Source organism: Nannobrachium achirus, assembly GCF_963921795.1.
Source record: "Nannobrachium achirus genome assembly, chromosome: 8".
Classification (NCBI taxonomy): Eukaryota; Metazoa; Chordata; class Actinopteri; order Myctophiformes; family Myctophidae; genus Nannobrachium; species Nannobrachium achirus.
The window spans coordinates 28,422,972-28,436,544 of record NC_137817.1 but is presented as its reverse complement, the minus strand read 5'-3'; the positions used below and the strand labels follow the sequence as shown (position 1 = coordinate 28,436,544).

At 45.4% G+C, this 13,573-nt stretch overlaps 1 protein-coding gene across 2 annotated transcripts in view; it reads left to right on the top strand.

Moving 5' to 3' along the window:
* The first annotated feature begins 1,382 nt into the window (after positions 1–1,382).
* Positions 1,383–13,573, top strand: part of LOC308289562 (rho guanine nucleotide exchange factor 26-like) — a 45,832-nt gene continuing 33,641 nt past the window's right edge. The window contains exons 1-6 of one of the 2 annotated variants that reach the window (XM_080731289.1): positions 1,383–1,638; positions 2,060–3,596; positions 4,137–4,188; positions 4,598–4,740; positions 11,096–11,152; positions 12,247–12,407. In XM_080731289.1, coding sequence (XP_080587415.1) covers positions 2,127–3,596; positions 4,137–4,188; positions 4,598–4,740; positions 11,096–11,152; positions 12,247–12,407 — 1,883 coding nt within the window. In that variant the 5' untranslated portion in view covers positions 1,383–1,638; positions 2,060–2,126. Of the gene's footprint in view, positions 1,639–1,998; positions 3,597–4,136; positions 4,189–4,597; positions 4,741–11,095; positions 11,153–12,246; positions 12,408–13,573 lie in introns of both variants that reach the window. The other variant, XM_080731290.1, reaches the window with a different exon arrangement.

The following is a 13,573-nucleotide window of genomic DNA, read 5'->3' as shown; positions in this document are numbered from 1 at the left end:
ATGGTGGCGCACTAGCCACACACTATTATTGGTCACTGTTTACAGCGCAGCCTCACAGTGAACTGAGCTGAATCATCTTGAGTTGAGCTAGGCCTGTTGAGTTGACTGACTATGCTGTTCATTTACTGGGGGGAAATGGGTGCAGTGTTATTTATGTGATTTAATTTGAAAATGCTCGTTAAAGCGCGTTGCGTAATACAAGTTCTGTGGTGACACTCATTAGTAGCCTTAATTGAGAACCTTATTGCGTAAAGCACATTCATGAGTGCAGCATCACTTTGCTATTATTGACAATGACTGTACAACCAACAACCAATAACTACAGGAATGTATTTATCTTAGTGACATTGCAGCCACAGATTGTCAACGTAGGCCTACACTGGAAGTTATTAAAAAAGATTCCTCAGCATGATGGGATGTTCTGTACAGTAGTGTTCTCAGCAGAGAAATATTTATTCAACCTCAGGCAACCTCACTCCCATTTCCTTCATTACGTGGCCAAATTCTTACGGATCAAGCATTGTAAACAGTAGCCTACCCCTACCCAGGTGCTCACTTGCATTTTATAAAGCTACAGCCCCCATGATGCTTGCATCATTCAGTGCATGCCATATGGACTTTGATTGTTGTACGTTCTCACCAACCAGCTAATGCTAGTAGTAGCCATAGAGTATGGTAGTAGCCTACTAGTTAGCCTAGTTACTTTACTACAAGTAAATGTACAGTTACTTTACACACACCACTGCTTGGCTTCAACGGTCTGGACCACTGGGAGTCCTCCTGTTCCCCTCTCCTCTGTTACTTTGAGCCTTACCTGATTGCAGGCCACGGCACGGGGCGGAGTGACCGCGGCAAGGGGCGTAGTGAACGCGGCGGTTATCGTGGGCTTCGGTGACGTGTGCAGTGGGGCAACGGTGAGATTCGAACTAGTGATCTCTGGCACTCAAGTCGGCGACGCTATCCATTCAGCCATCAATGCTGATGTTTATCGTGGGCTTGCCCAGGCCTTACGGCCTGGGCATAAATATAACGATTGCATTCACCACGGCTTCGTAACTCGCGCGGCGCTCCGCCGGCCGCGCGGCCCTGGCCCGCTCTTCGCGGCCACTCGCGCCTGCGGCGCTCGGGGGCGAAGAGCAGGACCAAGGTCCGCTGGCCTGCGCGCCGCTTGCAGTGTCGTGGACAATAATCAAACGCCTCCGCCCCTTGCCGCGTTCACTACGCCCCTTGCCGCGTTCACTCCCCTTGCCGCGTTCACTCCGCCCCGTGCTCCGGTCTGCAATCAGGTATACTACTTTGGCATTCCTCCTCCTCCTCCTCCCATGCACGGTCCCGCGCTGCTCAAGCGACTGAAGCGATCATTCAGTCTGTAGTAGAGTAGAGAGAGCAGACAGACAGCTTCAACTCCGCTGCCAAGTTGAATTCATTAAACTTTAACTTGTTTCAGCCAAAGCGCGTGCTCTGTTTACAACTTTTCTCGTGACGTTTGCAACCTCTTATATATTTTTTTGCTTTGACACTGCAGAAAAGAACAATTGGATTTGTTTTTCTTGTTTTCTTTCGCGAAACAAACGTTTATCCACTGCGCAGGTACAATCATGATCAGTCTAGCTACTGCCAAACAACGATTGATTAAAGGTAAGTTGAATTCCTAAAGTAAAATAAAGATAGTTGCTTCAGCAAACTTATATTACTGCATTTTTGTTGTTATATTGTGCTTTGGTATTAGCCAGGTCACTGATCCAAATAGGCTGCCTACAACAGAATTACGAGTTTGGCACGACTTGCTCTTTCTAGGGTAGCCTTTCAATATAAGCATTCTCCAGATTTATTCAGCCAGTTACACCCTGAAATTGAGTATCTTGGGTCAGCACTATGCGTTAATCAGTAGCTTAAACTTTTGGACACTGCACTGCACTCTCAATGTGAACAGGCTCTAGGGTTGGGTTCTCAGTTCTCACTTCTAAATGATGTCCCTGGCTTTGTTTACCTCCAAAGGTCATATCAGTTTTCCGCAGGGCTAACAATGTTTACATTGTGATTTGTGGCTTTTGGACAGGACTGCTTTGAGCAGCGACACAGAGAATAAGAGGCGACAGACTGCATAGCCATCAGACTGCATAGCCATGGATGGCGGCAATGAAGTGGATCTGTCCAACAATAACATCACTCCACTGTGGAAACGGCGCACAGCCAATGGGACTGGCCCGCGGGACTCCAGGAAGCCCAAACCGCGGCCCCTTAGTTACCAGATAGAAGGGGTTATGGTGACGGATTTCCCTGTGGAGGACAGGTGTTCCTTCACCCTGACCCAGCCTGCCGAGAGACTGATGGCCACACGAGTGAGCGGGGCCACTTCAGTGCTGAAACACATTCTGAACAAACCTGCCAAGAAGTCACGGGTGGTCCGCAGTATCAGTATTGGACATGTGTCCAACGAGCGCTTCCCCTTGTCCCGGTTCAGGACGGAGGATGCCAGGTCGGCGTCGCTGGACAATAAGGTGTACAACGGAGCCTATGAGAAAGGGAGAGCCACCAACGGAGTCTCAACATGGCACGACCGACGTCTGCTGGACCACCAACAGAAACGCACGTCACTCGACTCCCGGAGAGACCAGATGGCTTTGGGAACGAGCTCTGAATCTGCTCCTCCGAAGCAGTCTTCCGCTGTCCTCTCTCTTCTCACTTCTAATAACGACTACAACCACAATCATCAGTATCTGCACAGCGATTCCTCTCCGCCTGGCAGCCGCACCCCCACACCCTCCCACAGCTCCACGTCTAGCATCCCCTCCCTTTCTTCCCTCAACTCCTCGGACCCCCCTACCCCACGCTCGCCGTCGCCAGCGGACAGGTGGTCACTGGGCCACAGACAGTCCTCGTCCTCGCTGGCCTCCTCTCAGGATGCCACTGATGCTGCATCTCCCTGCCCCTCCCTGACCCCGTCCATGTCCATCTCCCCGCCTCCCTCCGTCGTCCTGAGCACTCACAGTCCGGCTTCCCTGAAGATGGGCACCCAGCAGCTGATTCCCAAAGGACTGGCCTCTGACTCTCGCCTCAAGCCAGCTTCTGCTGGGCAGCAGGGTCACGGTATGGTAGGGCTGCTTGGGCTAGATCACTCAAAGCGGGCCTTGAAAACCCTCAGTATGGTGGAGACGGGAGCATTCTTTTCTACAGGAGAATCTGGGGTATGTGGAGAGGGGGCAGATGGTGAGGGTGACAGTCCAGGGAGTCTACAGAGGGGGCTGAGAAGTACTTCCTACAGGAGGGCAGTGGTTAGTGGGGTAGACCTGGAGGTCCCATCTGTTGACCCCAAAGCCCATCGGCTGTCCCAGCCTGCCCTCAAAGGGCTGCAAGAAGAAGGGAATAAACCAACGTGCCCCACCAGCCCAGGCTATGCCAAGCCTGCAGGTTCTGGTTCTGTCAAACCCAGTAGCACTTCCTCTGATAAGCTTAGCAGCCCTGGCTCTGCCAAGCCTACAAGTCCTGGTTCTGCCAAACCCAGCACTCCTAGTCCTGCTAAGCCTACATGTCCTGGTACTGTCAAAGCTAGCAGTCCAAGCTCTGCTAAGTCTAGCAGCCCTGGAAAGAACAAGGTTGGTTGGTACATTTGAAATATGAACCATAAGGTTCAATAGCACAGATGTTCTGTTCTACGCAGCCATACTGAAGCAGATTGGATTTGTATACTGAATCTTTTCACTATTTGTTAGGTAGACCTTGACAAAGCTTTAGGGTCTGTACAGACGAGGGTGGTGGAAAAATATAGAAAATCAATTTAAACCAGCAAAAGACAGTGGATACAATTGTTTGAGACAAGTAGCACGCACGCACGCACGCACACACACACACAAAATGGCTTTGTATTTAGATAGGGGTCATTAAAAAAGTTAGATAGAATGCACAGAGGTCAGGGTCAGGAGGAGGCAGAAGAACAGTATCATATTCCATGCACATTCCATACACGCACAAGGTGTGTGTGTGTGTGTGTGTGTGTGTGTGTGTGTGTGTGTGTGTGTGTGTGTGTGTGTGTGTGTGTGTGTGTGTGTGTGTGTGTGTGTGTGTGTGTGTGCACTGTATTTGAAAGGTTTGTGCCTCAGAAATAGCCAGTGGTTACATTGTTGTTTCTCTTTCAGAGTCCTGATAAGAAGAAAGTATTAACCAGTCAGCGCACATTTGACAGTGAAGGTGAAGATACGCCCTCTCTCTGCTACTCTCTTACACTCGTCCTTCCTTCATGTCTGCGTGTCTGTTTTTGTCTCCATACTTGATGCTCTCTGTCTGTCTCTTAACACTGTGCTCTCCCTTGCTGCCTAAATATGCCATGCTTTCATGTTTTAGTCTGATATCTAGGGAGTGTGCTGGTGGCTAACTGGATTATCTGTTCACCGCATAATCACAATGTCCCCGGGTGTTGTTCATTTCCCCTTCTGTTTCATGTCTTAATAATACAAAATAATAATCCTAACCACTTAAACCCTATATACTTTGTTGTACATCAAATTAAATAGTGAAAATAGCCTCTCTACGAGATCATTTTAGGCTATCTTTGCCGGATGGCCACCACCAATCTCAATGATATATTTGTGTTCCACAGAGGAGGAGCTGTATCAAAATTACCAGGAAAAGGCCTTGCACAACGACTCTGACGAGGACGCCGATTCTAGAGAGCCCAAATCGGACGAGCGCATCGTGGTGCAATACCGGCCCATACGCATCTCCTGGGCCCAGCTTAGTGTGGTGAGCCATAGAGCTAGCACTCTGCCACACAGAATGGCTGTAGCAACTTCCGCCTCTTCCTTATCCCACTTGTATCTCAGTACACCCAGTACACAGACTTAACAGCTTTTTAGTTTGGAATGCCAGTGCTGTGAAGAATGCCGTCCTATCCGGTTTGGCAACAGCCCATCCTCCATCTGTCTCTTTCTCTTCTCTCTCTCTCTCTCTCTCTCTCTCTCTCTCTCTCTCTCTCTCTCTCTGTCTCTCTCTCTCTCTCTCTCTCTGTATCTCACCCTCCTCATGGTTTGGGAGTGAAGGAGCAGGGTCCAGTCTGAGGCTGTGACAGACAGACATACAGCAAAAATACAGGAAGCCTTAACGCACAGCTGGGTACACATCTAGTCTTTCTTGACAAACTCTGGATATTCTTTTGAGTGAAAGAATGTTGTTTACCAAGACTGGTGGCTCTGCGAGTCTGTGTTGCATAATATCGTTTAGGCTCGGAATGGAGTGATAGAATACAGAGCGGTAATTAACTAATGTAGTTTTCTACTTAGGCGTTCCTTTCCGCCTGCTGATGCTCAGTCTTATCTGGCGTTGCTGTCGAGAGGGCAGGTTCGGGACGAGAGACAGGAGAACAGAGCGACCGAGACGGCAACGTTGAGTTGCCAAATTCCAGGGGCAGGAGGATGACTCAAATAAAGTGGAAATTGGCTTGAGAATGGATAACATTCAGGGAATGTCTTAGGGCATCTTTGTTTCCTTTAGTGTCTGGCTATCTCAACGAGGCACCACAGGGAACACAGAACAGTGGGCACCAGCAGACATTACTGAGCGAGCTCTTTCTAAAGGCCACTTCTGTTGTCGATTACCACTGTCTGACTTTTCTTTCCTTTCTTTTTCTGCAGCTGTTGACACTCATATGCTTGGCCAGTAAATGATGTAACTGTGGGGTAGGGGTTCATACCATAACCATTTTTTATAGGTTCACAGGAAATCTCTTCACAAAAGATATGCTTTCCTGGAATCGGATTCAGATTGAATAGGATAATTGCATGTGAAACGGATAGAAATGCAGAGGAGGGATGGATGTACAGGGTGTTATTGTCCTTGCCTTTGCCTTTCAAAACAGTTTCACACACACAATATTGAGCTAACCGTGCAGCTCTAACACACACGCGCGCACACACGCACACACACGCACGCACGCACGCACACACACACACACGCACACACACACACACACACACACACACACTGACCCCTCCCTTCCGTTCCGCTGGCACCTGATAGGGATTTACTCTTCTGTTGACTAGGTTTCGCTTTTGACTACAAGCAGTGTCCCAGAGATCTCTGGTTTCCAGTAACTGTTTTGCCTGCGTAGGAAGTGACGGGAGTCATTCTGGTTGGCTTCTTGAAGAATGAAATCGTACACATTCTCGTGGATAGCTCGTTGTTCTGTTATCAGGATTTGGTCTTGCAACAAGTTTGGCAATTGAACTGGTGAGATAGAAAACAAGTGGAAGAGACCTGGAGAGCTGTTTGTTTAGTCTGTCCCCAGTCTTGTTTGTTCTCAGTGTTTACAGAGGGCTGCAGGGCAGTGACTGTAGAGCAGTGCTATACTAATGAAGCAGTATCGCTTCCTTGTGCCCCCCTTGTGGTGTGTGCGTGGGGGGGGAGAGTCAGTCTCATGGTGTTGGCTTGGTGGAAGAATGGAGGATTGTTCCTCTCAAGGGAAAGGTGGAGGGTACAATACCATGGTGGTCAGATTTCTTCATCACTGAGGGATAATGCCCAGATGGAAGAGAGAAAACAACACAAAACTAGAAATATATAATCAGGTCGCACTTGTTGTTTTCTTTAGCATAACAAAGAATAATAAAGTTATGGCTCCTGCTATACGTTATGAACAAATTCAGTACTTATAATGCACAACACCTACTCACTCCCATCCCTCTACAGTGCAAACAAAAAGGTAAATCAGGCTAAATCTGTCTAGCTAATATTGTTGATGAAAATCGCTGGATGATTGGTTGAAGGCTGGATTCTAGCCCGGGAGGAGGGAGCTAGAACACATTTGGTGGTGGTGCTCGCTGACCGTGACAAATGCGGTTTGGTGCTGTCATAGCAATTTTGATCATTATAATGAACTAGAAGCTGGGCCGCCCTTCGGGCGGCCAAGCGTCTAGTCGGCGACCTGGCCAACTCGGGAACGATGTAAATAGGGAATGAATCCCCCGCCCTTTAATGCAAACCCCATTATACCTGTTGTCATAGAACCCGTTTTGACCATCTGTTTGCCTGTGTCCATTTATGCCCATATATGGACATATCTGTATCTGTCTGTCTGTCGGCGTCCATTTTATGTCCATATATGGAGATCACTGCAGATATAGTTCTGGGTCCATTTTATGCCCATATGCCCATATATGGAGATATCTGTCTATTTGTGTCCATTTTATGCCCATATATGGAGATCTCTGTATCTGTCCGTCTGTGTCCCTTTATGCCCGTATATGGAGATATCTGTTTATCTGCGTCCATTTTATGCCCATATATGAGATCTCTGTCGCTTTTTGTTTGTTTCTTCTTTAAGCAGAATACACAGCCTGCTTAAATCTGCATCATTCAAGTCATCCTCCCAGTCCCACGCTTTGTCGCTTGTCTTATGTTTGTTTTTGTCTCTTTTATTTTCTTTTTTGGAGCGGACCCCATGAATGCCCCATCCTTTAATGCAAACCCCAATATACCTGTTGTCATAGGACCCGTTTTGACCATCTGTTAGCCTTTGTCCCCACCCTTTAATGCAAACCCCAATATACCTGTTGTCATAGGACCCGTTTTGACCATCTGTTTGCCTTTGTCCCCTTATGCCCATATATGGAGATCTCTGCACACACAGTACCGGTTGCGGAAAACTCTGATGTCAGACATCAGCTCCGCATTCGGGGATTCATTTTATGCCTATATCTGGAGAAAGCGTGTGCCGGTGGGAAGAACGGTTCTCGAGATTCACATACATACATACACATTCACAGAGATTTTTTGTTGACTCATGTGGCGTACGTGATGTCACAGCCTTTTATGAAGTGATGTCACAATGAGTCAGCGCTTGCGCCGATTTCCTCCGGAACAGCCTGATGTCAACAATCAGCTCCGCATAAGGAGATTCCGAACGTTTTGCGCCGGTTTCGGAAAACCGCGAGTCGGGTCGGGTCGAGGCCCTGCACTGCACTCCGCGCGGCGGCGGGGAACGCGCGTGCCGAATCTGAAGCCGGTGGGATGAACGGTTCTCGAGATACGTGGATTACAAACAAACAAACAGACAGAGATTTGTCGCATTTATAGATAGACTAGAAGCTGGGCGGCCCAGCGTCTAGTCGGCGACCTGGCCAACTCGGGAACGATGTAAATAGGGAATGAATCCCCCGCCCTTTAATGCAAACCCCATTATACCTGTTGTCATAGAACCCGTTTTGACCATCTGTTTGCCTGTGTCCATTTATGCCCATATATGGAGATATCTGTATCTGTCTGTCTGTCGGCGTCCATTTTATGTCCATATATGGAGATCACTGCAGATATAGTTCTGGGTCCATTTTATGCCCATATGCCCATATATGGAGATATCTGTCTATTTGTGTCCATTTTATGCCCATATATGGAGATCTCTGTATCTGTCCGTCTGTGTCCCTTTATGCCCGTATATGGAGATATCTGTTTATCTGCGTCCATTTTATGCCCATATATGAGATCTCTGTCGCTTTTTGTTTGTTTCTTCTTTAAGCAGAATACACAGCCTGCTTAAATCTGCATCATTCAAGTCATCCTCCCAGTCCCACGCTTTGTCGCTTGTCTTATGTTTGTTTTTGTCTCTTTTATTTTCTTTTTTGGAGCGGACCCCATGAATGCCCCATCCTTTAATGCAAACCCCAATATACCTGTTGTCATAGGACCCGTTTTGACCATCTGTTAGCCTTTGTCCCCACCCTTTAATGCAAACCCCAATATACCTGTTGTCATAGGACCCGTTTTGACCATCTGTTTGCCTTTGTCCCCTTATGCCCATATATGGAGATCTCTGCACACACAGTACCGGTTGCGGAAAACTCTGATGTCAGACATCAGCTCCGCATTCGGGGATTCATTTTATGCCTATATCTGGAGAAAGCGTGTGCCGGTGGGAAGAACGGTTCTCGAGATTCACATACATACATACACATTCACAGTCAAAAGAGAGAGTCATCACTTTTTTTCCACTTTTCACAGTTTTGGTTTAACCCAAGCAATGTTTTTTATGCAAAACAAATGCTTGCAATGGATTCAGAATCATGAAGAACCCCTAGTTTGACCCCTCACATGCTAATTAAAGCAGATGTTTTTCCTTTTTTTTATATTTCTAGTGGAGTCAATGGGACAGTGAATATACAAATGGCCATAACCTTTTTTTTTTTTTTTTTCACAACTAGGGATGGGACGATACGTGATATTATCGTTTATCCTGATAAAAAAACACTCATGATAATCGTATCGTGGAGATTTCATTTATCGTGATATCGTCCTCCGTCATGCACTGGGATCAATTCACCTTTTATTTGCCGAGCTGCATATCCGGTACCACTTAAACCCTCTATTGGTAAAACATACTTCTAATATACGTACTTGATACAGTCTTTTTTTTCACTCTCTTTCAAATGTCTTTGCCAAAAAATAGCCAATCTACAAGCTCACAACGCGTCGCAAACACGACACGTTGTGAGCTTGTAGATTGGCCATTTTTTGGCAAATGTTCCGCCCCAGGATAATGGTTTTTGATTATCGCGATAACATTGTAAATCGCAATTTCTTTTTGTCACAATAATCGTGAAGAAGGGTTCTCGAGATACGCGGATTACATACATACATACACATTCACAGAGATTTTGTGTTGACTCATGTGGCGTACGTGATGTCAGAGCCTTTTATGAAGTGATGTCACAATGACTCAGCGCTTGCGCCGATTTCCTCCGGATCAGCCTGATGTCAACAATCAGCTCCGCATAAGGAGATTCCGAACGTTTCGCGCCGGTTTCGGAAAACCGCGAGTCGGGTCGGGTCGAGGCCCGGCACTGCACTCCGCGCGGCGGCGGGGAACGCGCGTGCCGAATCTGAAGCCGGTGGGACGAACGGTTCTCGAGATACGCGGATCACAAACAAACAAACAGACAGACAGACAGAGATTTGTCGCATTTATAGATAGATAAGAATAAACAGTTCACATGAACGATATCGATGTAGCTAAGATATTCGATTGGGTACATATATTTTATATGCACAGAATTACAATTAAAGGGTTAGGGTTAGGGTTAGGGTCCATAAAACATTTTATGGACACTTTCTCATTTTCCATCCTGCGATGAAATAACAATGGCCGCCGTTCGGCTTCATTTGTTTCCATTCGGAAGCTCTCGTTGTTGCTGATGACGCACTGATGACTAGCCAACTAGCCAAAAAAGGATGAGTAATATACAGCACTGGGCACAGCGAGCGCACTGGCCAATTCAAACGAATACGTGAGTGCGCCTCCAGTACCCATGGTGGTCATTTTGGAACGCACCTTTGATGACTAGAAATTGGTCTCTTCATAGAATCAGGTTTACCAACCTGATTATTTTCTTTAATTTTAGTCAGTGGCAACAATATGTGTATATCACTGTGTGACACAGTGAGCTTTCTGAAACTGGATCAAAATCTGACTCTGGATTTACTTCCAGCACCCAGTTGTGGTAATAAGAATGAGGAAGTGTATTTATGATTATGAATGAGACGGAATTTGTTATTATAGAGTGCAAATTAATTAGCACTCTATCAAATCATTCACACATATCTTATCCGTTGCAAGCAACAAGTGCAAGTGCTTTACGTACATTATATATTATTGCGGTTATTACATAGTGGTTTATAAAAGCGCTACAATATTATACCCTCCCACCCTTTTCTCAGTTTTTCTGTGTGAAGGTCTTTCCTCTCCATCTAAAGAGGCTTAGTGGAGCTCTAGTTCAGTTCCTTGAGTTTGGTATGAGAAGTGCTCCTTTGTTAGTGTGACACGCGCACGCACGCACACACACACACACACACACACACACACACACACACACACACACACACACACACACACACACACACACACACACACACACACACACACACACACACACGGTACTCTTCTTATATAAAGCAGCATGTTAAAACAGACCATGGTTCCTAATAGGTATATAACCCTAAATAAACTAAAGGTAATTTGTAAATGACTTTTATATGTGCTCTGTGCCTGTCATATTTGTTTGTCCTCTAAACCACATAATCACATTTATTTCAAACTGCATTTTCTGTTCAGGTGAAGAAAAGTGGTCTGGCTGACAAACTGAGTCAAGAGGAACGCAAAAGACAAGAGGTGGGAATCTGGACACGCACGCACGCACGCACACACACACACACACACACACACACACACAGTGTAGAGTAGACTTGAAGTGAAGTATCTCTATGTTACTTATTTACTCCTCTTCAATGAGGCTTCAATGAGCGCTCTCCATTGCATTTGGTCCCTGGCAGCATTTTGCGACTTCATAGTGTCTCTCTAGGTGCTAAAGTAGTATATGACCATCCTGTTGGTTCCTGTAAACTCCACCAGACCAGTAAACAAAGCCCTTAAAGGCAATGAGCAGCAAACAACATGCTCATTAGACATAGTAAAATCCTCAGTGTGAATGAACTCTTAGAGAGAGAGAGAGAATGAAGTCTCAGAATTAAATGAACTGGATTTTACTGTGCAGGTACATGACATGCAGTCAATCACAGTGATAAAACAAATGCTTTAGAGGATTTCTCAACAACATGCCAGGAACATGAATGTACTGTGGTATGCAGGCATGTCAAGCACATGGTAATGATGGAGACCAGCCTATTGAGCATGGTGTAAAGTAGCTAAGTACTGTACTTATTAAGTACAAGTTTGAGGTACTTTTACTGGAGTATTTCCTTTTTTCCCCCTCCAATACTTTAATTACTAGTTTCCAGATTTGTATTATTTTTACAAAACATAATTAACCTCTTCAGCCCTATATATATACTTCCACTGCTATTTTCAAAAGATTTGTATACAGTACGTATTGAAAACCTGAAATGGGATATATCTGCATAATGGGTACTTTAAGTACATATTGATGCCAATACTTTTATACTTTTACTCTGGTACATTTTGAATATACAGAGTATTTTTACATTGTGACATGGTTACTTTTACTTGAGTAAAGTGAGTACGTCTTCCATCACAGCTAATTGAGTCATGACATTGTCGGGTGACTGAATCACAGGAAGTCATGAATGGACGTAAAGAAGAGAATGACCACGGACATGCACACTCTGAAGTCTCATTTATACTTTGTTTATTTATAATTTAGCGGATTTTTGGCAGGTGTTTCCCATTCTCTTGCTTTTCTCCTTTTTTTGCGGTCTCACTCTTTGTCTCACTGCCCCCTCTGCTAGGCCATTTTTGAAGTCATCTCCTCGGAGCACTCCTACCTGCACAGTCTGGAGATCCTGATCCGAATGTTCAAGGACTCTGTGGAGCTCAGCAAGGCCATGACCAAGACCGAACACCACCACCTCTTCTCCAACATCACAGACGTCAGCGAGGCCAGCAAGAAGTATGTGTGTGTGTGTGTGTGTGTGTGTATCTGGGTTTATGTGCAAGACGGTGTTGATTTCGTCGACTATGGCAAAAAAAAGTTTGTTGACAATCTTTTTTCACTGACGAAAACTAAATAAAAGCTAAACTATGATGACTAAATATATTGACCAGTAAGACTCCCTAATCGGGACAAACTTTAGAAGGCAATGGTAGGCAATCAGGAGGGTATAAGGGAAATTGGACAGATTCATGTTGATTAAGAGATATTGTGTACCGCTTTGCGTGATTGTAGGGCAAAATCTGTAGGAGCAGTGTCCAAAAATGTGTTTTGCAAGAATCGGCCTTTTGTGTGTGTGTGTCATGGTGGCGCTAAGAGGGCCATGTGAGAAATGAGGTTGTGGTTTGGCAGCCAAGGAGTGTGTGTGCCACAATTTCATCAACAAATGAAAACTTGACTAAAATGTTAGGGAGGGACTAGTGGAGAAGAGATGAGTAGAACTAAAACATTTTATGTTTGGTTGTGCTCAAGTGTTGCGCTCTGAAAATAGCAGATCTACAAGCTCACAACTTGTCGCAGCACGATGCATTGTGAGCTTGTAGATCAGCTATTTTCAGCATGCAACCAAGTGTAAAATCAGACATTACAACGCCATCAAGGCCCGCCAAAATACATTTTTGTTGACAAAATCAACTGTAGATTTAGTCGACTAAAATCTTATGATATATAGTCAACTAAAACTAGACTAAAAGTTAATCCCTTCAGGTGACTAAAATATGACAAAAACTGGACAGAATTTTATTCAAAAGTCTATGACTATGACTACAAAATCAAAGTTTTCAAGAAATGCATCCTGTAGCCTCTTGTGACGTGCAATTCACAGAGATACTCACCTTTATGTCTGGCAGGCTGGCAGTAACAAGAAATCTTGTGAAATACAATGTTGTCAACCAATCATCAAGGACGATGATACACGAAAGAAGAAGAAGCAGCAGTGCTGTTAGTGTTACACTGTGTAGATTTGTTAAAAGTCTTGTTTTGTTTTATCACGTCTGCATATTTCCTAGGCTATTCCACTGGCCACATGTGGAATGATGTTTGCGTTTCTGCTGGGCTGTGTAATGTTTCTGCTAATGAGTGTGACTGTTGATTCAACTCTACTAGTTTCATGTAAGGTGCAGATT